This window comes from Muscardinus avellanarius (assembly GCF_963383645.1).
Source record: "Muscardinus avellanarius genome assembly, chromosome: 12".
Lineage (NCBI taxonomy): Eukaryota > Metazoa > Chordata > Mammalia > Rodentia > Gliridae > Muscardinus > Muscardinus avellanarius.
In genome coordinates, this window is record NC_137798.1 from 7,752,810 (window position 1) to 7,778,875 (window position 26,066).

The 26,066-nt window shown below is 41.1% G+C and overlaps 1 protein-coding gene across 1 annotated transcript in view; it reads left to right on the forward strand.

Moving 5' to 3' along the window:
• Positions 1 to 26,066, forward strand: part of ATP8B4 (ATPase phospholipid transporting 8B4 (putative)) — a gene marked incomplete at both ends in the record, with an annotated part of 117,936 nt that overhangs the window by 15,717 nt on the left and 76,153 nt on the right. Inside the window, one exon of the mRNA XM_080707016.1 lies at positions 5,609 to 5,667. Coding sequence (XP_080563142.1) covers positions 5,609 to 5,667 — 59 coding nt within the window. The remainder of the gene's footprint in view (positions 1 to 5,608; positions 5,668 to 26,066) is intronic.

The following is a 26,066-nucleotide window of genomic DNA, read 5'->3' on the forward strand; positions in this document are numbered from 1 at the left end:
CAAGCCCTTCTGGCTCTCATGACTTGGTTTGGGAAGTCTGGAGTGATTCTAATTGGTTTGCCTCTGAATGTCACTTGGCCCTTTGTTTTTGTTGCCTTTAAGATTCTCTGCTTGGCTTCCACATTGGTCATTTTGACAATTATGTGGCGTGGGGATCCTCTTCTCCCATCCTGTCTAAAGGGAGTTCTATAAGTTTCCTGGACCTGTGTATCAACCTCTTGCTCTATGTTTGGAAAATTTTCTGCTATTACTTCCTTGAAGAGATTGTTGATCCCTTTGGTTTCACTTTCTTTTCCCTCCTCTATTCCAATTATTCTTAGGTTAGCTCTCTTAAGATGGGCCCATATTTCTTCAATGTCAGATTCCTGCTGTTGGATATTTTTTTCTAGATTAGAAACTATGCGTTCATTTTTGGATTGCTCATCTTCTAAGAGCGAGATTCTGTTCTCCATGTGATCTAATCGGTTGTTTGTGCTTTGAATTGAGGCCTTTACTTCATTAATTGCATCCTTTATCTCTTTTTGGCTCTCTCTGAGTTCTTTTCTAAGCACCTCTATTATTTCTACAGTTATTTTCCTGATTTGATCTTCTAGAGATCTCTGATTTTCTGTTTTATCAGGTTCTGATGTTGTGGGGTTGTGGGCGGTATCCATTGCTCCAGTATTATTCCTCTTTCCCATGATTTCGGATGCTTGTGCCTTCTCTGGGTTCTTCCCTTGGGTCACTATGACTTCACTTAAGGTGTTCTGGATCTCGAGTCAGTAGTATCTCAGACCCCACTACTCCTTTACTGGGTTTTATCACAGAGTCTCCGACCCAGGGAGTCAATAGAGGCTGTTTTACACTATGGGGGGTGCCAGGTTGCACGTTCTCCTATGGTGTGATATCTCTGCCACCACCACTCCCTCACTGGGTACAGTGAGGTACAGTACTGGGATTTCTCCTCTGTGGCCCGCAATTTGACTCACTGTTCTTGAGTACGCAGATGTAGCTCTACTGGATTCGGCGAATTCACTGCTGCTGCCGCCGCCGGTGGCAATATGGCGCCGCGGCCACGCCCTCGGCCATGAGGCTGGCGTATTTTTTCTTCTCTGGTTTTGATTTCCACTCTGAATCCCTGCAGCGTGTGCTGAGCTCAGCCACTGGGAGCTTTAAATCCTCTCTGCGCCGAAAGATCCCGCCTGGCTGTTCCGCAGCGGCTCACCTCGGCTTGCTGTAGCCGTCCAATGAGTTCGCCGCTGCCGCCGGCAGTATGGCGCTGCTGCCGCGTCCTCGGGCGCGTGTGTCTCCTCTGTGGCCCTGAGCTCTGTTCTCAGTCCGCTTTCTCTCTGGAGCCTGGTGGTTATTTTGTTTTTCTGGTGATGGTGTTTTCTGGCTATGAAAGGCCCTGGTTTTGTGGTAATGGAGATTGGTTGTTAGCAGGGCTCTTAAGCCCCGCTTTTCTCGGTCGCCATCTTCCCGGAAGTCTCTAGTATTTATTTTGAAACAGGTTCTTACTAAGTTTCTGAGGGTCTCTCTAAGTTTCTCAGGCTGGCCTTGAACCTGTGATCCTCCTGTTTCAGCTTCCCAAGTACTAGGATGATGGACATGTGCCACTACTCCTAGCTTATATTGGCTTTTAAAATTTTGAGAGTAAGGGCTCTTTCCATCATCTATATGAAGCAGAACTCTGAAGACACTACTTAAATGTATATAGTCAGGAGGATATTCAAAACAAGTATCTAAGAGAATTCTGCTTCCGCTAATGGCCGTTCCCTTGGATCACTGAGATGGTGAATAATGGATGCCAGCCTTATGACCAACTTGCTCTTCATCTTACAGGTCCTGTGCTCTTACATTAGAAGCCCTTTTATCTCTTTGACTCTACTTCAAGTCTGCTCATGTTCTATATTTTACATCCCTTTACTTCTTTTTGGAGCCAGATAAATCTGGTGATAATTGTGCAGGAGTGAATTTACACTGTAGATCATAAATCCCTTGGTGGCCACTTTTCTTTCATGACAGAATCTGACATCTGGAAGGATCCCAGGATGCCTGAGAGTATCAGGGCTTAAGTTGCTCCCATTCTCAATGGGAGATGTCACGGAAGACTTGTCTCCAGGCTTGATGTGACTTATAGTCACTAGGGGTTTGCAGCCCCTCATATGCTGTGCTAGGATATGGAAGAAGGTTAATTTCTACAAAGATAATTCAGGCCTAGTGCGGGCAGTTTAAAGGCAGAACGCTGTAGGAATTTAGGAGCAGAGTTGAAAGAGGGGGAGTGAAATCTACTAGAGTTAGCCCAGGAAAGCTCAGTTCAGAAAGATAATAATTACTGGCAGTTTAGAAGTAAGATTAAAGCAAAACTACCAGGATTCGGAAGCAAAAACAGGACTTTCTGGTTCTAAGTCTCATGGGACAAAAGCAATGTGGACAACCTAGAAAAGGATTTATTTTTTATTTTATTTATTTATTTTTTAATACAAATTTTTTATTGAACGTAAATGGTATACATTTAAACTATACTTGGTGCCCTCTCCTCCCCACCCCCATTTTTCCCTTCCCTCCTCCCACCAATGATCGTCCAGGGTAACCATGCCATATTCATAAATTTACACATAATCGGATGTAGACCCTCATTAATCAAGATCAGCCTTCCTCCTCTCCTATCTTTTCATTCAGACTTTGCTGGTATTTCCCCTCCATTATCTGGAGACCCACTGGTATCCTCTGTGTTCCCTAGTTTGGGCATATTAGGGGAAACACATGTACCTTTTCCTTCTGTGCCTGGCTGATCTCACTTAACATAATGTTCTCCAGGACTTTCCATCTTCTTGCAAATGATATGATTTTATTCTTCTTTATGGCTGAATAGAATTCCATCGTGTGTCTTTCCCAAAGTTTTGCAATCCATCTAGAAGAGGATTCAAAGTGACCTACCATAGAAGTCACTTGCTCACTTTTGGAGAGGGTCGGTCGCGATCTTTATATCCTTACAGGTCGCTGGACAGGTGGTTCCGACCTAGATCAGAGAGTCACAATTCGGTATTTGGAATAAGTAAAATAGGTGTGGAACTGTAGAAGTCTGCTCTTGGATGTGCTTTGTGAAATCTGAAAATGATCACCATGGCAATATGTATGATCTAACTTAAGGCTAATTAATATTCAAATTAGTATGTCTGCTTTTTGATTTAAAACCAAGTCAATCTCTAAATTACATGAGGCATACCAGCAAGCCGGGTTAACCGTGACCATTTAGAGCAAGCCCCTTCCTCTCTCCCTCAAAAACATCCCTTATTTTCCTACCTGCAGTTTTACTACTCCAAGCTTAACGTAGGGACATAAAAATTACCCGAATTTTTAAACTTTGAAGGCACTTTGCCCTCCAAAGTACCATTTTGGCTTTTGACTTTTCTTGCTCTTTATTGAGGAATCAGAAAAAAAAAAAAAAGAAAAGATGGTGCTTTTAAGACCAGGGTTGGGAGTGTCTCTTTCATGTAGGTAGCTGGATGAGAGGTTGCTTCCAAGGGCAGACCCACTCTGGTGTTGCCAGCCATTGACACTGGTCCACAACTGTTCTCATCAGCAATTAGCTGACTCTGGCTGGAAAACAGGAATAATCCTGGGGAACTACTAGATAGTCAAGAAGAAACCATGTAGCTGAATATCCAACAGACAAGATAGCCTACAAATGGTGGAAACCCAACCATAACCTTAGAGATGATCTTGGACTTGTGGGTTGGGCGACAGAGACATTTAGATTCCTCCTGGACTAAGGAGATGTAGGAAGCAGTGAGTGCTAACATAAAGACATATTCTTTCCCTTTTCATCTCTTTAGAGATCTTTCTAGTTTTCCTTGTATTCCCAGCTCTTCTCTGTCCTCTTTATTTTCTTTGCTCCATCCCTAACCTAGGACTCCAAGTTCTTCTCTATTTCCTAGTCTTCTTTATCTCTGTGGTTGTATACGTGCCTTCTATAAACTCAGACTGTAACCACTACCCCCTTTTCACCTGTCACTTAGAGGACTGCAGATTACGGTTAACTCACTTCCCACGAGGGTCCAGCATGGATGGGCACGTGGTGATGGCTTTGCTCACTTTCTTCCCGTAGCCTTCATTATTCTGCCTTAACCTTTGATAGCTCTGGAAGTGACTCTCCAGTAAACTTGGCACGAGAGCCTGCTGCCCTTACAGGAAAACATACACAGCTGGCATTTCTATCTTTCCGCAGAATTTGTTTCTGCACTGTAATAAGAACTTTGGGCTAGTTGTCCTTTGATTTTGTGACATGTACTGGTGTTTTTATTTGCTTTCAGAAGAGATTTTACTTTTTGTATACTTCCAGTTAAAGGCAGGTCTCAGTCTCTTAAGTATATGATCTTTTTTTGATATGCTTGGATTGTTTAGAAATAGCACCTTTGATTCTATGACTATAAGGCCAGTGACTTAACTTCTATATGTTTTTATTAGAAACATAATAGAGATTATATATATATATATTTTTTTTTTTAATAATGGGAATTTCCCTTGTATTTCCAAGGTACAAGGGAATTCTATCTCTGAGGTATATCCCCAGCTCTTTTTAGTTTTTATTTTGAAATAGGGTTTCCCTAAATTGTGGAGGCTGGAGCTGGGCATGGTGGTACATGATTGTAATCCCAGCATTTGGGAGGCTGAGAAAAGAGGATCACAAGTTCAAGGCCAGCTTCAGCTACTTAGTGAGGTTCCTCACAATTTACTAAGACCCTGCTTCAAAATAAAGAATAAAATAGGGATAGGGATGTAACTTGGAGGTAGAATGCACCTGGGTTTAATTTCCAGTTATACACACACACACACACACACACACACACACACACACACACACACACACCACACACACATACACCCACACAAATTGTTGAGGCAGTCCTTCACTACTGTGATCCTCCTATCTCAGCCTCCCAGGTCCTGGTATTACAGGTGTGTCCCAACAGATGCAGCTAGTTGTATAATACAATATATTTAAATATATACTTGCTGGGCGTGGTGGTGCACGCTTATAATCCCAGCATTTGGGAGGCTGAGACTGGAGGATCGTGGTTTGCGGACAGCCTCAGCTACTTAGTGAGGCCCTCTGCAACTCAGTGAGACCCGGTTTCAAAATAAAGAATAAAAAATAGGGCAGGGGCTTTAGATCGGAGGTCGAATGCCCCCGGCTTCCATCCCCAGACCCGCAAAAAAAAAAAAAAAAAAAAAAATATATATATATATATATATATACACTTAAATTTTGTGAAAAAGTTCTGTCTCAGGGTGCATTTAGCTTTCAATGGCTATTTCAATTTTAGAAACTATCTTAAATTAGGGGAAAGTGTCTTTGTGGAGCTGAAGGGACATAGAAATTGGAGCTATATAATGTTTTTGTTTATGCCTGGTATCAAAAAGACAAGGAGAAACATTTATGCTTTCCATTTGGGGATTTTCCAACACAGGTTCCAACACTGAGGCTGGAAAAAGCCAATGTCCTTCAATTTTCAAGGAAAAAATTCTTGTAACCTTGACAACAATCAAATGATTTTTTAAATGAGTTATATATTTATAAGGATCTAAAATTTTAATTTCATACCTGATTTCTCTTTCTCTTTAGAAGTGGAACGGATTGTCAAAGCCAATGACCGTGAATATAATGAGAAGTTCCAGTATGCAGTGAGTAAAACACACTTATGTGCTGGGAAAGGTCTTAACTTTGCGAAAATAAGTGGGATTTATGCCTTTTAGAACCTTATGACTTTGTGTCCTATGTTTCCATATGTACAGATCTTAGCATTGTTTACACACTTACTACTCTTCTGCACTAAGAGTGGTTGGTATATTCATTGGCATGAGGGGATGATAAAATATCTTCTTTCTCAAGAATTCATGGTTGGTTCATTTTGGTATCCACCTGAGTACTAGAATATTCTGGACTAATATGAAAACTGCCCTTTTTTGATAGAACTTGGTGATAGAACTGGTAGTCGTGGGTGACGGTTGATGAATGACATTTGGATGCAATTTAGGAATGTGGAAAAGTATATTTAGGATAACGTTCTCAGATCCTGAATGATTGTAAGTGGTGAGAACGATTAGTTTCAGTGTGTGTTGGATTTAAGCTCGGACTGTCTTTTTCTTTTAAAAGACATCTTCATTTACCTTTGCAATATTTATTGCATGTCTACTAAGTGACTGGCATTAGTCTAGTGACTTGGGAGACACAGATGAACAGCTCTGTGAATTATATAACGGGGTCACCTAGAGCTCTTGTCTGAAGTTACTACATGAGTCTTTTAGAAGCTCTAAAGTAGAAGTGGCAGAATTGCTTCTGTAGGTGACACATGGCCTATAAGATCTGCTATAATATTGACTGTGAGCACATTTCATATTATAAAGTTTCAGTTGAAGGAAGGGCATAATGGCCATTAAAGCATGGAAATATGAGAGCCCCTGGGCAGATTTGGCATGTTCCTACAGGCCATGGCCAGAGGAGAGTTTTGGCCAGTAGTTTGAACTTTTTAGTGTTTTGTTCCTATGGGCAAGTCTTTCCCAGTGTACCCAGGTAGATGTATTAGGCAATGTTAGCTTGATACTATTAAATATTTAGCAGAGGTACCTAAGAACTTCTCTCATGCTGTGCTAGTTATGAAAACTTGATTATAATTTGATCTCCAATGTAGGCGTCCCTACAGGGAATCAGTATGATTTTCCTATGACAGCTTTCTAATTGTAAAATAATATATTCAAACTCTGATTTTATTCATCTGTCTTGCAAGCTTGATTAAAATAAGTCTGCTCTTGAGAAAAGGAATCCTTCTCAGGAGGATGATGAACTTGCTTTTTAGCCTGAGAAAGAGGGATTATTATTCCCAAGGTGATAAATGCTACTCTGTGGTCTCCCGGCACATGGTTGTTTAGCCCCTCCGACCATCACCAGTTGTGGCCCCAAGCTGTTCCCTCTATTCTGTAGACAGGTCTTTGACTGTAGAGGATGACCCTTTAAATTCTTGACCATCAACTCCCCAAATCAGTAGATATGTGTATTTTAAGACCTCAGAAGAAAAAGAAAAAACAATAAAAACTACTATGCTATGGGCATAATAACTACTTGGCTGATGTATAGCAAGTATTTTTATTCTGTGATTAGTAAATCTATAAGAAAATCTATATTTTCTTTGTGTTTTATAAGATGATGGTCTTTTCACAGGTTTTTTTTTAACTTATAAGTTATGGGAAACTCAGAGAGAATTATGGGAAATTACATAGTATGGGAAAAGCATGGTCATATGAGGTTGAAACAAAGAAATGGGAATAATTCCAAACTTTTTATGAAGAAGATGAAAGGAGAAATGGGAAAGGCCCCTCGAGTGCAGTGGAAAGAGAGTTTTGGGTTGATAGACCATAGTTTGATTCCTTTCTCTCTCTCTCATGTTTAGCTTGTGAGCTCCAGCTACCTATTTCTGTGAGTGTCAGTTATTCCACCTATGAAAAGGAGAAAATTTTCTCATAGGGTTATTTACTGAAGGATAAAATTAAATAACTTACATAAAATTTTATAATAGTAACATTAATATCTATTAGATGATTACTATATGCCAGGTAAGCATTTTAGGTAGATATTTTTTCCTCTTAAACTTAACAGAAATATGGCTTTGGGAAAATATTCACAGTACATTTTAGATTCTCTACAAAGCACTGGGTAAAGTTAGATGTTGGTGATAGTAAATAGTTACTGAGGGGTTGGGTACAGTTGTGAACTGTTTGCAGCAGACAGAATGTCCCCAAAAGGAGCAAACATGTGATTCTAAAGGTGGGGGAGTTGCTGCTAAGTGACACAGACGATGAAATAGTAGAGAAAATAACATAACTGTAAAACAAGAAGAGCCCTGACGTTCTTCCCAAAAGTAGAGGCCCTTTCATAGGTGAGTCATGTTGAAATGGTACTAATCAGCGAGCTGGTTATTGATTACCTACTCGGTACGAAGCACACGTGGAGTTCAGGAATGTTTCCTACAGTCTCAGCGTGCGTCTCGATAGGTCATGGGTAATAATGATAATAATGAAGGCAGCGACAGTAATAAGGACAATTTCACACATGTACTGCTTTCCAAATGAATGTCATAGCTTTAGGCACTTCATGGTATTAAACTTCCTTAATCTGACAACTCCATGAAGGACTTTGGTTACTTCACTTCTATATATAAAAACATTGGGGCATAGAAATCTTAAGTGATCTGCTCAAAGTTATACCGGTAATAGTGGGTCCTATAAATAGGACGTAACAAAAGACAAGGTTAACAATTCTAAATAAAATTAATCGGTAAACTAGACGTGATACTGGGAAAGCTGGAAGGCGAGGATCAAAGTTACAAGAGGAATTTCACACTGCCAAGAAGTGTGGCGCGAGCGGGATTGGAGAGGGGAGAGAGTGTGGGCCGAGTGCTAGAATTATTATTCTCATAATAAGGGATTCAAAGTTTTCTTCGTTAGTAAGACGAATCAATAATAGAAGTAATGAAAACAGTTGCATTGAAATATTAATACTTCCAAGACTCCAGACACATCCAAACGAAGGGCTGCATGTGGCAGTCTGCCTATCTAAAAAACAACACAAAACAAATGTTGAATGTGAGGGTGAGCCAGCCAGATTCAATATGGAAACTCACAGCGCTTTAGAGAGTTGGGGATGTAAGAAGGAGCAGAGAACAGCTAGAATTGATATCAGAGAGGACAGAAGAGAAGGGAGCACCCCAGGAAAGAGGAGGAGATTAACCAGGTCTGATGGCAGATTAAGAGATTAACAGAAGGCCCTTGAGGTTAAGAGTGAAGGGAAGAGTCCTTAATTGGAAGTAACTGGAGGTTCTCAAACAAGGAGTTTTAATTTTTTTTTTTTTTTAGTTGGGGGTTGGAAGTCAGAGGGCAGAAAACAAACAGACAAACTCCAAACTAGGGAAAAAAGAAAGGAGTGGGCTCTGAGCCTATCTATTTAAGAATTTGCAATAAAAAGGAGAAAAAGCTGGACATGGTGGCACATGCTTGTAATTCCAGTTTTGGGAGGCTAAGACAGGAAGATCGCAAGATTGTGGCCAGCCTCCACTAGTTCGTGAGGCCCTTTACAACATAGTGAGACCCTGTTGCAAAATAAAGAATAAAAAATATGGCTGGGGTTGTAGCTAGGAGGTAGGATGCCCCTGGGTTCCACCCCCCAGTACCGCTAAAATCAGTCAATTAATCAATCGGAGAAAAATAGTGTGAAGCTTTCAGGTTTACTGAAATTAAATAATGCATTTTGAAATCATTTTTCTCACATATTTTGGGTTTTCAGATTTATAAAGTCTATAGAAAGGTAAAACCCTAAATATTTTTTTCTTTTCCATTTTTTTGGTGGTACTGGGGAGTGAGCCCAGAGACAACCAAGCTCCACCCCAAGCCCCTTTTTGTGTGTGTGTGTGTGTGTGTGTGTGTGTGTGTGTGTGTGTGTTTTGAAACAGAGTTTCATGGGTTTACTTAGAGCCTGTCTAGCTACCTTGCTGAGTGTACTTTGAATCTGGGATCCTCCTGTCTCAGCCTCCCAAGTGGTAGGATCATAGCAGTTTGACACCATGTCTGGCCATGCTAAATATTTTTTGGGGGGACTCTTGGAATATGGACATGTGGGGACACATCCCGGCCATGCCCTGATCCCCAGCCTGATGGGAAATTTGAGTTTTCTTTTGGCAGAGTTTCACTGTAAACATGATATAGATGTCCTCACCAGAAGGCAAGATAAGCAAAGAAGGTCATGCACCCACTGAAGGGTCTAGTTGATGGCAAACAGAATTAGTTATAAAAATACCAGTAGCCTACACTTGTTACAGATTTCTGGTTGTATTGGGATTATCACCACGGCAACAGTGGCTTTTTAGCAAACATTGAAAATGTCTTCTGCTCGTATGCCATTGAGACCCGTGTAGATTATTCTCAGTTCTATATGATAGAAGTTTAAAATTTTTTTTATAACTAACTTACTTGTAGGAGAAAAGATTTTTTTTGATATCTCTCAAATTCATTTTGCTTCTGAGTTTAAAAGTTTTAAAACACAAATTTTATTTTTTGACATCTGATTTGTTTAAAAAGTATACTTCTTTGTCTAAGTATTTGATTCCTTGTTTTCTTTTTTTTTTTGTGGGTCTGAGGATGGAACCCAGGGCACTCAACCTCTGAGCTATACCCTCAGCCCTAATTTTTATTCTTAAATTTGAAACAGGGTCTCACTGAGTTGCGGAGGGCCTCAGTAAGTAGCTGAGGCTGTCTGTGAACCGTGATCCTCCAGTCTCAGCCTCCTGCCTTGTTTTCTTAATTTGGTTTGCTGCTTAATTAATTAATTAATTAATTATTATTTTATTTTTGTAGAACTGGGGATTGAGCTACTCTGAGCTATACCCCCAGCTCTATTTTTTATTCTTTATTTTGAAACAGGGTCTTACTGAGTTACAAAGGGCCTTACTATAAAGTAGCTGAGGCTGGCTGTGAACCTGCGATCCTCCTGTCTCAGACTCCCAAGTACTGGGATTACAAGTGTGTGCCACCACGCCCGGCTTGTTATAACTTTTGAATTTGTATTTCTACATGTCCTAAAATTACACACAAACCCTTAAACCTTAATGCTCTGTGGTGTTTGTTATTTACCTGCCATAATGGAGATATCAGCATCTTCATAAAGTAGTTCCTATTTCAACTGCTTTGTGAAGCAAATTTTAACTAAAACGGGACAGATTTTGGCTTATTTATTTTTACATTTTTTCTGCATTGTAATGATATGAAATGGAAAAGTATCCAAGCAATATGTAATTAGAATAAGAAGAGTTGAAATAAGTAATTATGGCCGGGCATGGTGGGGCACGCTGGTAAAACCCGCACTTGGGAGGCGGAGACAGGAGGATCGCACAGGTTCGAAGCCAGCTGTGTTGGCTTAAGAGACTCTGTTTCCAAATAAAAATATAAAATAGGCCTGGGAGTGCAGAGTGTAGCCCGGAGGCAGAAGGGCTTCCAGGAACCCCAGTACCACCAAAAAAAAAAAAAAAAGTAATTATGGATGGTAGAATTCTGGAGGTGTGTGTGTGTGTGTGTGTGTGTGTGTGTGTGTGTGTGTGTGTGTTACTGGAGATTGAACCCTGGGGTATTCTACCTCTGAGCTATACCTCCAGCCCTATTTTATTTTAAAACAGGTTCTTGCTAAGTTACTGAGGTGGCCTAGAACCTGTGATACTCCTGTCTTAGCCTCCCAGGTACTGGGTTACAGTTGAGGAATAAATTTCAGCTAAGACTGAGAAATAAAGATATTGCAGCAGGAGGAAGAGTAACTTCCCTTTTGGAGAGAAAGCTGCACGTGCAATTTCCGCTGTTGGCCAACGTCTTATGAAAGTACTCCATAAAACATCATGTGGAGGAGAGTAGGCAGCTTCAGTAACAATCAAGAGGTTCACGGAAAAACCGCCAACCTCAACTGTCTCAGGGTGGCTTTTACCTTGTTTTGCTATTGCTTTTACTGGAGCAAATAATCTTGTTCTGTGATTGTATTGCTAAAAGATGGTAACTATTGTGTCTTGCATTTTTAGTGCAATGGTTAATTAAATCATTTATGTACAAATATAGTCTCTAACTCAAGTCTACTGTGATGAAACCAGTGCTCAGCTGATTGTTGCAATGCTTAACTTTCTATAAAAAAGTGTTTTAATTTTTTTTTTTACAAAAATTATATATATTGCCAGGCATGGTGGAGCATGCTTGTAATCCCAGCATTTGGGAGGCTGACACAGAAGGATTGCGGTTCGAAGACAGCCTCACCTACTACTTAGTGAGGCCCTCTGCAACTCAGTGTGACCCTGTTTCAAAAAAAGAATTAAAAAATAGGGCTGAGGGTGTCACTTGGAGGTAGAATGCCCCTGGGTTTCATCCCCAGTACCACACAAAAACACTGTATGTATGTGTATATATATATATTTGGTGGTACTGGGGTTCCTGGAAGCCTTTCTACCTCTGGGCTACACTCCCAGACCTATTTTATACTTTTTTAAATTTAGAAACAGGGTCTCTTAAGCCAGCGCGGCTGGCTTCGAACTTGCACGATCCTCCTGTCTCCACCTCCCAAGCGTGGGGATTACAAGTATGCGCCACCACGACCGGCTAAATTGTATGTATTGACAGTACAATATTTTGAAATATGTTTACATTGTAAAGTGGCTAAATCAAGCTAATTAAATATGAGTTGCCTCACATACATTTTTGTGTGGTAAGAACACTTAAAATTTACTTCCACAGAAATTACTGAGCAAAAAACCAATTTCTTAGAAAAGTAAGCTTCTTAGGCATTAAGAATAATTGTGAAGATACTTTAAAAATGATCCTAGGAGTTGGTTATGGGCTATGCATATGTGTGTCTGAAAGTATGTTTGTTGAGTGAATTTGTCGGTAAGGATGCATGTACAGTTTTGTAAGGACTTTCTGTCTTAGCTAATGAGTGCTTTTTCTTTGGGGGAATTAAGTACAGGACAGCAATCAGATTTATTTATGTATTTATTTTTGAGGGTCTGGGGATGGAACCCAGGGGCATTCAACCTCTGAGCTACACCCCCTGCCCTATTTTTTTTTGTTGTTGTTCTTTATTATGAAACCGGGTCTCACTGAGTTGCAGAGGGCCTCACTAAGTAGCTGAGGCTGTCCGCGAATTGTGGTCCTCAGGTCTCAGCCTCCCGAATGCTGGGATTACAAGTGTGCGCCACCACGCCCCGCCAGCAATCAGATTTAAATAACTGTGTTAAATGGTCTAAATATCTAGCTGCTCATAAGGTAGTCTTGACATCTCTCACAGGACTGACTGCTCGGCTTTATGTGTGGCTTGGTTGTCAAGCTTGCTTTGAGTTAAGGCAATATCATTCCAGCTGTTACTGCCAGGTGCCATCTAGATATGAGAGAGAGAGAGAGAGAGAGAGAGAGAGAGAGAGAGAGAGAGAGAGAGAGAGAGAGAGAGATAGCGAGCTTGATTATTCTGGGAAAATTGTTCTAAAGTACAAGGAAGAAGAATTGTTTTATACAGAAGGAAAAGCCAGACTGACTTTTCTAGTATTCCGAAATTAGCTTAACTTTGTAAAAAAGCTCAGTGTGGAATTAACCTTCAAAACTTTTATACCCAGTTCTCTTTACAGAATTCTAATTAGCTATATATCTAGCCTGGGCTTATTTCTCTTCAGAAGAGGGAAATTCACTATCTCCCCAAATGAACTTCTCTGTCTTTGGATATTTTAATCATTAGACAAGTTTTCTATTGGTTGAACCAAATTAATGTTTTTTTTTTTTTTTAAATGTAATCCACTGGCTTTAGCTTTCCTTCAGAGGTCAAAGCAGTACAAGTGTTTCCTGTCTCATGTAACAAAGTCTTCATGATATTTGTGTTTAAAATATCAAACACGAGCCGGGCGTGGTGGCGCATGCTTGTAATCCCAGCATTTGGGAGGCTGAGACTGGAGGATTGCAGTTCACGGACAGCCTCAGCTACTTAGTGAGGCCCTCTGCAATTCAGTGAGACCAGTTTCAAAATAAAGAATAAAAACTAGAGCTAGGGGTGTAGCCCGGAGGTCGAATGCCCCTGGGTTCCATCCCCAGACCCGCAAAAAAAAAAAAAAAAAAAAAAAAAAAAAAAAAATTTATTGAGGACACCGATCTTCAAGATAATCACCTAAAATTTCATTTCTTTTCAAAGAACTTCAGGTTTCCTGTACAATGGGATTCTCCAAAGTGAAATGTGACATTCCAGAAGTTATTTCCCAGATTGAAGCAGAGAAAAAAAATCACTAATGCATTCTAAGATTTAACTAGCTCTTTGGAGAGTATTATTTCCTATTAATATTGTGTTCATTGTTAATGCCAAGCACCGACTTGACTTACTTTGTAATTAAATCCATTTACTAATCAGGTGTGTTGGCGCACACCTGTAATCCCAGTATTTGGGAGTCTGAGATAGAAGAATCACAGCTTCAAGACCAGCCTCAGCAACTTAGCAAATCTGTCAATAACCCGGCAAGACCCTGTTTTATTTTCATTTTTTCAAGAGAAAAAAATAAAAAGGGCTGGGAGTATAACTTGGAGATAAAATGTCTCTGGGTTCAATCACCAATACACCTTTCTCTCTCTCTCTCTCTCTCTCTCTCTCTCTCTCTTCTTTTATCTGTGGTCTTACTGAGCTTGTCTTTGTATTTCCTTTGATATCTAAATAAATGGGTTAAGTAAATCAATCTACGGGGGTGAAGTCCAGGCATTTTTAAAGTTCTATTGGTGATTCTAATGGGCCACTAGAATGAACAATCACTAAAATCAAGCCTAGTGGTGTATACCTTGGGAGGCTGAGACAGGAGATTTGCAGCCTTAGAAAGTAGTATGACTCTCAACAACCTAGTGGGACCCTGTTTCAAAATAAATATAGAATAGCGCTGGAGGTGTAGGTCAGAGGTAGAATGCCCCTGGGTTCAATTCCCAGTAACACACACACACACACACACACACACACACACACACACAAAATAAAAATAAAAGAATCATTGGTCTGAGTTAGTGACAGTAATTTTGAGCAGGAAATTGTTGAAGATAAAGCCTTGTATTCACTCTCTTATCACTGGAGACCTTCCTATAAGTCACTGTTAGGCCATTAATCCTTCATTGCATCTTACTTACTTAAATAGTCCCAACTTCTATTATTAACCAACCTCGCCAGCAATCCAACATTTGTTTAATTATGGCGTGTTTTTGCTCTCTCAATAAGCACAAAGGCTGCCTGAAAGTATGTGTACTCTAGGGCTGGCTTAGATGACTTCTGCGTGGAGTCACAGGATGGAATGAATAACTGGATGTTGGAGATTCCTTTCCAAGTCATGTTTCTATGATTCTTGCAAACCACGAGGTCCCAAGTTTGATATTACAAACACTCCTGTCGACCAAATACCACAAAAACGCCATTGTCCTAAGCAAAACATTTTTGAGGTTATAAGCACAAATGGACTGAATGTCTTTATAATGTTTTGCAGAGAAAATATCATTCATATTTTTTAAGATGAAAAAGAAGCTAAAAGGATATTTGTTTTTTCTTTGAAGAGAAAATCAATAAACTGCATGTTATGCTAAACGGTGTGAAAAATCTGTATTTATGCTAATGTCCAGCTCACTTTGGCAAAAGTACTTCTCTAGGTTATATACTAGAAATTAAGGGGTTGGGAAATGAATTATGAACTATAATATTAGCTTGTGTTTTTTCATATAAATCACGTTGCTTTACCTACCATGTATTATTTTGTATTTCTTCCAATTAGGTTTCTCAGTTATGTATTGACCAATTATTAGGTATTTATCACTTTGATAAATGTTCTAGGGACTTAGAAAGTCTAAGATGAAGTCTCAGTTCTTCAGGAGCTTGCTATCCCCCTGAAATCCTGAGATTATTTTATGCCTGCACATGAAATAGCAGTGTAAGACATTATTGTTGGGTGCAGTGTCACATGCCTGGTACTTGGGGAGGCTGAAACAGAAGGATCTCAGGGTTGAGGACAGCCTAAGCAACTTAGTGAAGCCCTCCACAACTTACTGAGACTCTTTAAAAATAGATAGGGCTGGGAGTATAGCTCGGAGGTAGAATGTCCTTGGGTTCCATCCCCAGGACCATCCCCAGTACCGGGAAAAAAATGCTTCCCAGTTCTGTTCTTTCAAACCCACCAACTTCTCTGTCTTCTTCCTCCTGGAAACCAATGCACTTGAACAGGGGGCTGGATGAACTTTATTTGCTCGCCATCCTCCAGATGGAGTGGATTGGGAGAAATCCCTTCAAAGAGGAAGAGGAATGCACGGGAAAGAAGAATATGAAAGAAATGGGAGGGGATGGCAGCAGGCTGGGGGACTGCAGCCAGGATCACTCATTCACTTATTCCTGCTGTACCAGTACTGGAAAAGGGCTTCAAAATATTAATGGGCCGGGCGTGATGGCGCACGCTTGTAAACCCCGCGCTTGGGAGGCGGAGACAGGAGGATCGCACTGGTTTGAAGCCAACGGCGCTGGCTTAAGAGACCCTGTTTGCAAAATAAAAAGTATAAAATAGGTCTGGGAATGTAGCCCAGAGGTAGAAGGGCTTCCAGGAATCCCAGTACCACCAAACCAAACCAAACAAAACCCAAAATGTATTAATGTGCCTGTATTGGAAAAGGGCTTCAAAATGTATTAATGTGCCTATATTGGAAAAGGGCTTCAAAATGTATTAATGTGCTGGTATTGGTAAGGGCTGCAGAGTTCCAGGCGCCAAGAAAATATAGGAAGCCCAGGGTCTTTTACATTTCGAAGAGGAATCTACTTCCCCAAGAATGTGGGGGGGATTCCATGAGCCTTCAAGAGATCCCAGACTCTGATAATCAACTAACACATTTTGGGGTGTAACAAAAGGCTTGGGGTATGTGCCAGAGACAGGGCAGGTCTACAGGAAGGAATCCCCACATCAAAAGACCTGCCGCGGAGAAAAGGTAGTCTGGTCAGAAGACTTGGTATAAAGCTCTTCTGTACTGGAGAGGCTTGGGGACTTCTTTTCAAGTCACCCCTATACTCCCTCTGGTACAGGGCTTCATAAACTCTGTCCTATCGTTCTGTCTTTGTAATTTGTAATAATAAAGTCCCTTAAGCTTACAGCGTTTGGGGGCTAGGGTTTTCTACACAGAGCTCAGAACAAAGACCCATGGCTACATCTCACTCTTACAGTTTCAGGTGCCCGGCTGGTAACTATTCACCACCATTACACCTTCCTTCCTGCATTCATTCCGGGAATGGGGGAAAGAATCTGGTCTGTTTGGTTTCAAAGTAGTTTTATATACTGGTTTTTATTCCTAGCTGGCCTCCCAGGGATGCTCTTGGTGGTGGTGGGGGGGTGTCATTAGCTAGTGAATAAACAAATTCGCACTGTTACTTTCTGGAGCCTGGTACTTGGCTTGTCTCTGTGAGAAGCAGCTCAGTCGCAAGTGATTTTAGCACCTCAGAGCCTCTGCCCTTGATTGGAAACCATGTTCACATCCTGGCACTTCTTGCTCTGCTTCAACTCTTGTTCAGTGTACTGCTGGTGCAGAAGACAATTGCCTATTTTTATGTATGTCTTTAGGGAGCCCCATTGTCAACCCTAAAGTAAATTAAAGGCTATCCTTATTTAACTTAAAGAGTCTCAAGCATAACCTCCAAATTTGGTGAAAATTACCAAACCCTTTGTGCAGGATGTGATAAAAAAGAATAAGACATACTTTATTTAAATTGTTATTGTTTATTATGTTTTAATGATAGAAAGATGCTTTTTTTGGTACCAGGAATAGATCCGGGGGCATTCAACCACCTAGCTATATTCCCAGCCCTTTTGGAACAGATTCTTGTTAAGTTGCTGAGGTTGACCTTGAACCTGTGATCCTCCTGTTTCAGCAAGTATTAGGATTACAGGCGTGCACTACCACCAGCCTATAGAAAGATACTCTTAAAGTCTTCTTATTTCATGGTAGAGAATTTTCCTTCCTTGTTTCCTAGTCAGTCCTCTATTCTCTCCCTCTCAGCACCTCACTCCCCAAAGAAAACCACAAACAGAAAACACAAAGACAGGTATTGTGTTTGTCTGAATTGGGATTTATTGCCCAACCCTGCTTGGAAGGGGCTGAGCCCGGGCAAGGCTGGGATTGTCAGAGTAAGGAGAGTACGGGAGGGTCCCAGTCGCAGCACCCTGCCGGGGTGGGGCCTCAGAGCTGCTGCACCCCACCCCCAAGTCTTGATCCCCAGGAGTTCAGGAGAAAATTGCAGCCCTTGAGGTGGCGTTATTTATGCAAAACCCTAGTGTAAGAGGTTGTCCTAGGAAGGTTAGACTATTCATAGCATGTTGTTATAACCTCTTGGCCCTCTGGGAAATTCTTTATGGGTGCTTTTTAATTGTTGCCTGGATTTTTCTACTTTGTTATTGTCAGAAATACTGAAATCCTGCCTGAAATTTGGCCCAGTTCCCAGATCTCACAGCAGTGTGAACATGGTCTAAGTTTCAGTCCTGATAAACAAAGCAACTTATGTCTATTCAGTTGTCCCCAAACCCGTTCTATAGTTCAGGAATCAAGCTGAGATAGCTAGCCCCCGCCTCAATGCACAGAAGTGCCCGTACTCACAGCAGGTCTCTAAAGCCCTGACTGGAATGGGCCAAGGGGCCAAAGCTCAAAGTGCTTGCTCTTCAGCGGATGGTGGATCTACTAGTAAACAAAAATAGGAGGCAAACAGGTCATTAGGACTTCCCTGTTCCCCCAGAAAGTTTCATGAAAATACAACTTTGGTTTCCTTTCTCTCTCTCTCTCTTGCAGTACTGGAAATGGAACCTCTGAGCAACACCCCCAGTCCTATTTTTTATTCTTTATTTGAAACAGGGTCTCACTGAGTTGCACAGGCCTCACTGAGTAGCTGAGGCTGCCTGTGAACTGCGATCTTCCTGTCTTAGCCTCCCACATTCTCATCATCTCTTTTGTATACCTTCCTCTTATCTCTCTGGAGAAGGCATATAATATGTATTTCTTTCTGTATAATTTTACAGGCATTTTTTAGCCCTTCTTTTAGATGTCACAAAAGGAAAGTCAACATTTTGTTTGAAATCATCTAAAATGCTGTAAATGTCTAAACAACCTGGAGGGGAAAAAAAAATTAGTGTGATTAAATTAATCTCTAAGGGAAATTTAATTTGTTCCCTGGGTAATTGCCCAAACTTAGTTCTTTGTAGACAAATCACTATTCATGGGACATTTATCAGCTCTGGAATAGTCTTTCAGATGCTGGAATACTAAACCAAGGCTGGAGGGTAGAAAAGAGAAGGGTTGTGACAACGTGGGGCAGATTTTCTTTAGGGGCAGATGGAGACCTGAATTCGCTCTTAGCCACTGTCTGTGTTTCAGAGGTCTAGATGGAACTGAGCTCTCTAACCGAGTCCAGCAATGCCAGCCCTTGGTTGAAAGGACCAGAGTGAATGCTCTAGCTCATTCCCTGGGCTTTAGCCTAGAGAGGCTCTGTTTTTCACTAGGGTGAAATGCCAGTGAGTCCATCAACAGAGATACAGTGTGGAGACTCCTTGTTTCTTTTTTTTTTTTAACAATTTTTTATTGAACATAAGTAGTATACATTTATACTATATTTGGTGCCCTCTCCCCCCCGCCCCCTTTCTCCCCCCCCCACCAATGGTTGTCCAGGTTAACCATGTCTTATTCATAATTTTACACATGTTCAGGTGTAGAACCTCATTAATCCAGATCGGCCTTTCTCCTTTCCTATCTTTCCATTAAAACTTAGCTAGTATTTCCCCTCTAATATCTGGGGTCCTACTGGTATCCTTTGTGTTTTCTAGTTTGGGCATATTAGAGGAAACATGTGTATCTTCTCCTTCTGTGCTTGGCTGATCTCACTTAACATGATGCTCTCCAGGGCTTTCTATCTTCTTGCAAATGATATAATTTTGTTCTTCTTTATGGCTGAATAATCAACAGATGAATGGATAGCAAAACTGTGGGAGACTCCTTGTTTCTGATTCATTTCCAGGAAACACATGCCACTAGGGTGAACACGGGTCTTGAGGCATTGCAGTGCTTACAGCTTCTCTAAGCCTCAGTTTCTCCAACCATAGAATACTGCCGAGACAGTAATAGCTAATTGGACTTTTTGAGGGCTCCTTGAGAGGACGAAGGTAGGGTGCTCAGCACAATGCATGGTCTGCACAGAGACAATGCCTATTAACTAGTGTCCTGTGATTCTGAGGAACACATAGTATGTCATACATCCTCCCTGCTGTGCCCATCTTGGGGACACATGGGTCATCTTTTTCTTTAACCATAGCAAAGTTTAGTCTGCTGTCTTCCAAATTTCTGTGCACGTTCTCTATTTGTATTATTTTCCTTTGAAAATAAACTGTGAATATATCTATACACATACGCATAGATTGTCTTTACCATAGGCGCAGCACATATATACATATAGTCATACATAGATACATACATATACACATGTGCATGCACATGTATGCATACATGCCTGTGTGTAGACACACAGATACATATACACATGCATGTAATAATATCTATATGTTCATTATCACAGATGTATATCTATAGTTTACATCTCTAGTAAAGACCACCTATAACCTTACCTTTTCAACTTTTAGTTAAAATATGCATCATAGTAAGACGGGCGTGGTGGCGCATGCTTGTAATCCCCATGCATGGGAGGCGAGACAGGAAGATCGCGCAGGTTTGAAGCCAGCCGCGCTGGCTTAAGAGACCCTGTTTCCAAATTTAAAAAAAAAAAAAAAGGATAAAATAGGCCTGGGAGTGTAGCCCGGAGGTAGAAGGCTTCCAGGAACCCCAGGACCATGAAAAACAATATATGTATATATATATGCACCATAGTTATTTTCTTCTCTGCTAGCCCAAAGGATTCTTTGGGGGACCCCAGCAGAATGGGCACCCCTGGGGCCCCCCAGGTCTCATCAGGTAGGGTAATCTTGTTGTATGAACCTGGAAAGTCAACCAGGAAGGCATTCTGAGTGCGTGTGGGCAGCCCGGGTACTCTTGGCCTGTCGTTATTTGTTTCCTGAGCAGTGAGCACTTTCTAAAATTTTATCATCAACTTATTTTTCGCCAATTACTTCCTCTCTCCCTGCAACTAAAATGCAAGTTTGCTCTATGAGGGTTGGGACTTTATTCTTATGTATAGCCCTGGTTCAATAACACAGGGCCTGACAGAGGCTCCTTCACAAAAACGAGTTGGAGGAATGTGAGGATGTTGAAGGTAATGTCTCCTCTGGGCATTCCCTCTCTGTACATGATTTTGCTCATGGCTAGAGTCCAGGCTCAGGAGAATGTCAAGATGATGATGAGGACTGAGCCGATGTTTACTGATGGCTCTCTGTACAGTTTCTTCTGTGGCTGGGGCTCCCTTACAAGTGCTCATTGGTGAATCTCCCCATCCCTCCTTCCTGAACACTGGGGACTCTGCACTAGACGACGTTCGATTAATACCAGTGGGCTGCGGTTCTGCCTGGTATCATTAAGGTGCCAGACATTGAATCTGCAGCCTCCTTTGAGGGTCTTTCCATAAACATATTGTTTCACGTCTTTTCTGAGTGGTGCCAATGCCTTTTGGCCACTTCTTTTTTTATGCAAGTAGTCTATGGATGCAGTTTTTTTGGGTCTTTCTCTTATAGCTTGAGATGATCTCTCCCTTAAGAGCCAGGAGTATTTCTCTCCCTGGAATCTAGACTGTATCATAGTGATGCTCTGTCTCCCCTCGTGGCAGGTGAAATTAGACCTTTTCGCCTCAAGCTCTGGAAGGTTACTTTTTATAGGTGTCATGACATAAAAATGTCTCATCAAATGAGGGGAGATGTTTGATAGTGCTGAAACGGTGGTACTAGCTACAAAAACTCTTGAGGTTTGGCCTGTAGGATTCACAGCTGGAGGCAGCGTTCCTGGACAATCATTGAGTTCATCTAGGGTTAGCCCTCCACCACACATTCTTTAAGGAAAATGCAGGGATAAAAGTGAACCATTATTTGAAAACAGATTCTGATCTGGAATGTATTACTAATGCTTTACCTGGTGTTTGGTTGTTTGGGAGTAAAAGAAGAAACGACTTGAATTGACTTAGACGATAAAAGATATGATGAATAGACCATGTAACTAAAAGGTCCAGATTTAGGGGCTGGCCTCAGGAGAGGCTTAGTCTAGTATCTTCTATATTTCTTATTCCTATATCTGTCTGCAATATTGGGTTTATTCTTGGCCGTTTCACCATTCATAGCCCCAAGATATCAATAAACCTGTAGGGAAACTTGTTTCCAGGTTGGAATGAAATAGAAAAGAGAAAATCTAAGTTTCCAGCAAGTTCCAGAATTGACATAGATCATGTGCTAATCTCTGAACTCAGAATTATAATTAGGAGGATGAACCATGTGGTTGACTTTGAACATAGGATCAGGGCCTGATCCTGGAAGCTACCCAGTTGGAACACTGTTGGTTGAGGACGAAGAAAAAATTGTCAAATGTCGGTTACATCTGGCATTAACAGGACGGGATTTGGAGAACTGAAGGGTTTTTCTTTTTCACTCTCTCTCTTTTTTTTGATACTGGGGATTGAATCCAGGGGCATGCTACCTACGTGTTACATCCCAAGCCTTCCCCCCCGTTTTGTTTTTGAAACAAGGTCTTATTAGGTTGCTAACAGTCTTGCTACATTGCTGAGGCTATCCTTGAACCTGTGACCCTCCTGTCTCAGTCTCTCAAGTACTGTAATTACAGGATTGTACCACCCTCCTGGCTTGCGCTTGGTTTTTATTTTATTTTATTTTTGTAGTGAATGTGCTTCACATTCTCAAAATATTGAGGTTAGTTTCCATTTCTGGTGAAAGTGGCCACAAGTGATGTATAGTAGTGTTTCTAGCTCTCTGTCTTTTGGGCACATGGTGACACTCTTGGTCAAAGAGTTGTGAGCGTTTGGGTTCGTGAAATCATGTGCTTCTGAGGACTCTCTTTCCTGGTGGTGCTGTCTGTGCCTATAAGTGCTTGAGACAGTGGCTGGCCTGTCATGGATAACTCCATTAAGATGTATGACTCCAATGCATCAATAAAAAATTAAAAAAGAGTGGCAGAAAGGTTGAGATAAAAACTTGCGGAGAGGATAGGGCTGACTCTTTGAACAGCAGAAGAGACCTCTCCTTTGTAGTGAACTGGGGTAGTACAGGGGTAAAGCAGGTGGGCGGTGGAGACAAGGTTTCTGGATTCAGATCTAGGACCTCCCATTTATAAGCGGTGTAACTTTGTAACACCTTGCTTAATCTTGCTGAATGTTGAATTACGCTCCTATAGAATAGAGATGATAGTACCTATTTCATAAGGATATTCTGAGGACAAAAGAAACTGTGACATGTCAGGTGTTCAAACAGCACACGTGGTAAAGAGCTTGACAACCATAAGCTATTATTGTCATTATTATTCCTTGTCATTTTACCACCGTGTTGGTAGAAGCTACCTCCCCATCTCTCACCTGGAATAATTCAAAGACCTCCTCATTGCTCTTTCCATCCCTATTGAGTCATCTCCAATTTCTTTTCCCACCCTATAATTTTATTTTTTTGGTACTGGGATTGAACCCAGGGGCATTCTATCTCCGATTTATACCCTATCCATTTTTATTTTGTTTTGAAACAGGACCTTACTATGATGATGAAAATCTCACTAATATCAAACTTGTGATTCTCCTGTCTCAGCCTCCAAAGTACTGTGGTCACTGGTGTATGTCACTGTGCCTGGCTCTACCCAGTAATCTTAAAAAATAAATACTGGGCGTGGTGGCGCATGCTTGTAATCCCAGCATTTGGGAGGCTGAGACAGGAGGATTTCAGTTCATGGACAGCTTCAGCTACTTAGTGAGGCCCTTTGCAACTCAGTGAGACCCTGTTTCAAAATAAAGACTAAAATATAGGGCTGGGGGTGTAGCTTGGAGGTAGAATTCCCCTGAGTTCCATCCCCAGTACCACACACACAAAAAAATCTTAAGTAATGCCTTTGTTTAAAAGCTTTGGATAATTGATTCATTTCTTAGTATGGATTCCAAGGAACCTCTCTTTCTATTCTCAGTTTGCACTGATTTTTATAGCCCAGCCTCATCATCTTTCTTTTAGATTCCCAAATGTGCCATCTTCTGCCTACCACTGGACTTCATATTAATACATCTTTTTTTTTTTTTTTGGTGGTACTGGGGTTCCTGGAAACCCTTCTACCTCCGGGCTACACTCCCAGACCTATTTTATATTTTTGAAACAGGGTCTCTTACGCCAGCGCGGCTGGCTTTGGACCTGCGCGATCCTCCTGTCTCCGCCTCCCAAGAGTGGGGGATTACAAGCATGCGCCACCACACCCGGCCTAATACATCTTTTTTTTTTTTTAAAAAGTTTTTATTGGTGTATGGTAGTCACACATCTTAATGGGGTAAAAGATGGTAGAGGTACATGTGCATACATCACTCATCTTGGAGGACCACTGCTGCATCCTCATCTTGGAGGACCACTGCTGCTTCCTTATGTTGGAGACTTGGAGGGCCACATGGAAGAAGGCTCTCTGCCGGTGTGGCACTTGCCTCTACTTCCTTTATTTTGCCCGGTGAGAGTTGAAGTTGTTTACCTGCGGGTCCGTCTTGGAAGAATAACTAGGCTTGGCATCATTTTACCCTTCTCCCTCTTGGAAATGAGCTTCCCATGTTCCTCTAGGGCAGGCTTTAGCCCAACGTTTAGAAGGCCTTCCCCCATCCCCCAGCTTGGCTTATGATGGCGTGCTTAAGTCTTATTTCATCATGGGGCCAATTGGCCAGGAAACTAAGGCCATGGCTTCTAACCCCATTAGCATCAGGGATGATAGATGGATTCTCCAGTGCCATTTTTTTCTCCTCTTCCTTCTTTTCTGAATTAGATGTTTCTAGTGTTCCACAGTGGAAAAGTTCTAAAAAAAGTTAAACTCTCCTGTGCTGGATTTTGGAGAGTGGTACTGAATTTTAGCTGTATGCTGATTCATTGAAATGCTTAAATATTAATGTGCCTGGTTTGAGGTCTTCCTCAACAGTCTCTGATAAGGAAACATGTTTTCCATTTGACTGAAAAAAAATAAAGAAGACTGTCCAGGCGGGGGAGCCCTCGCTCCTCCTTCCCAGTCAAAGCTGGGGGGGTTTCATCAGCTGTGACTAAGCCTCAACAGAGACAGGGGAACAAACACAATCATCATTATATGTCAAGCTAACTCCATAAGAAAAATTGTTAAGAGTTTCTGGTCGCCATTATCACTTTTCCACAAAACTGGATCTTTACCTATGTGGAATTCGGTTGTGTAGGAGAGTTTCTTTATGATTCCTGCTGTGGCTTTGAACCGACACAGATGCCTTATCTGTCCTTTTAGCAAGATGAAAGCTTAACCTCTAATTTAGTTTTAACTTAGAAGGAAAAGACAATAGAATATGAGACATTTTGGGTTAATTTTTTATTGTCCTTAGCTTTCCTTTTCCCTATTATTTTCTCCAAGTGCCCTCTTTTGGAAAACATGTCATGATTGACAGTCCCCACAGCCTTCTTTTCCAGCCTAGCTTTTGAGTAGCTAACACACTGCTTACTAGTTCCCTGCAGCTTTAGAACAACTTTCAGCACATCACCGTGATTAGACCTGCTGAACTGGAAACTCTTCTTGTAACCCTCGTACTTGCCCAGGACTTGTATCACAGAGTTGGATTTTTTGGTTTCTGGTAAACATTAAAAATGGTTGCTTATCAGATGATTTTATATTCTTTAAGCAGGTATCAGTGATTACCGGGAGCTTAAATAATCTCATTTAATCTTATCTTGGGAAGGTTGATTCTGATTTTATTAATTTTTTTTTTGCGATACTGAGGATGGAACCCAGGGGCATTCTACCTCTGAGATACACCCCCAGTGCTATTTTTTATTCTTTATTTTGAAACGGGGTCTCACTGAGTTGCAAAGAGCCTCACTAAGTAGCTGAGGCTGTCCGTGAACCGGGATCCTCCGGTCTCAGCCTCCCAAATGCTGGAATTACAAGCATGTGCCACCATGCCCGGCTTGATTCTGAATTTTAACAGGACTTATTGCTACAAATTTTCCGTGTTATCTTTGTGGATAAAATAGAGTTAAGCCTCACGGGAGTATAGTTAGATGGATTTCTAAGTGGTTAAATAATATATATTTAGTGTCTTATATCTGACAAAAGTGCTTGCTAACATTAATCTGTAGCAAGATGCCTATTAGTTTACCTAGCTGTATTGTTTTAATAAATTTTGTTTTGTTTTTGACCTTTTTTAAAAATTTGTCTATGGCTTTGGAAGAATATATAAACCGTATATATTTGAAATTTTCTAATGATACAAAGCTGTGAGAAAAACCCAATATGTTAGATACTACATTCAAAGTTAAAACTTAGGCTGGTAAAATAGGAATATATGAAAGATCTTATATATCAATATT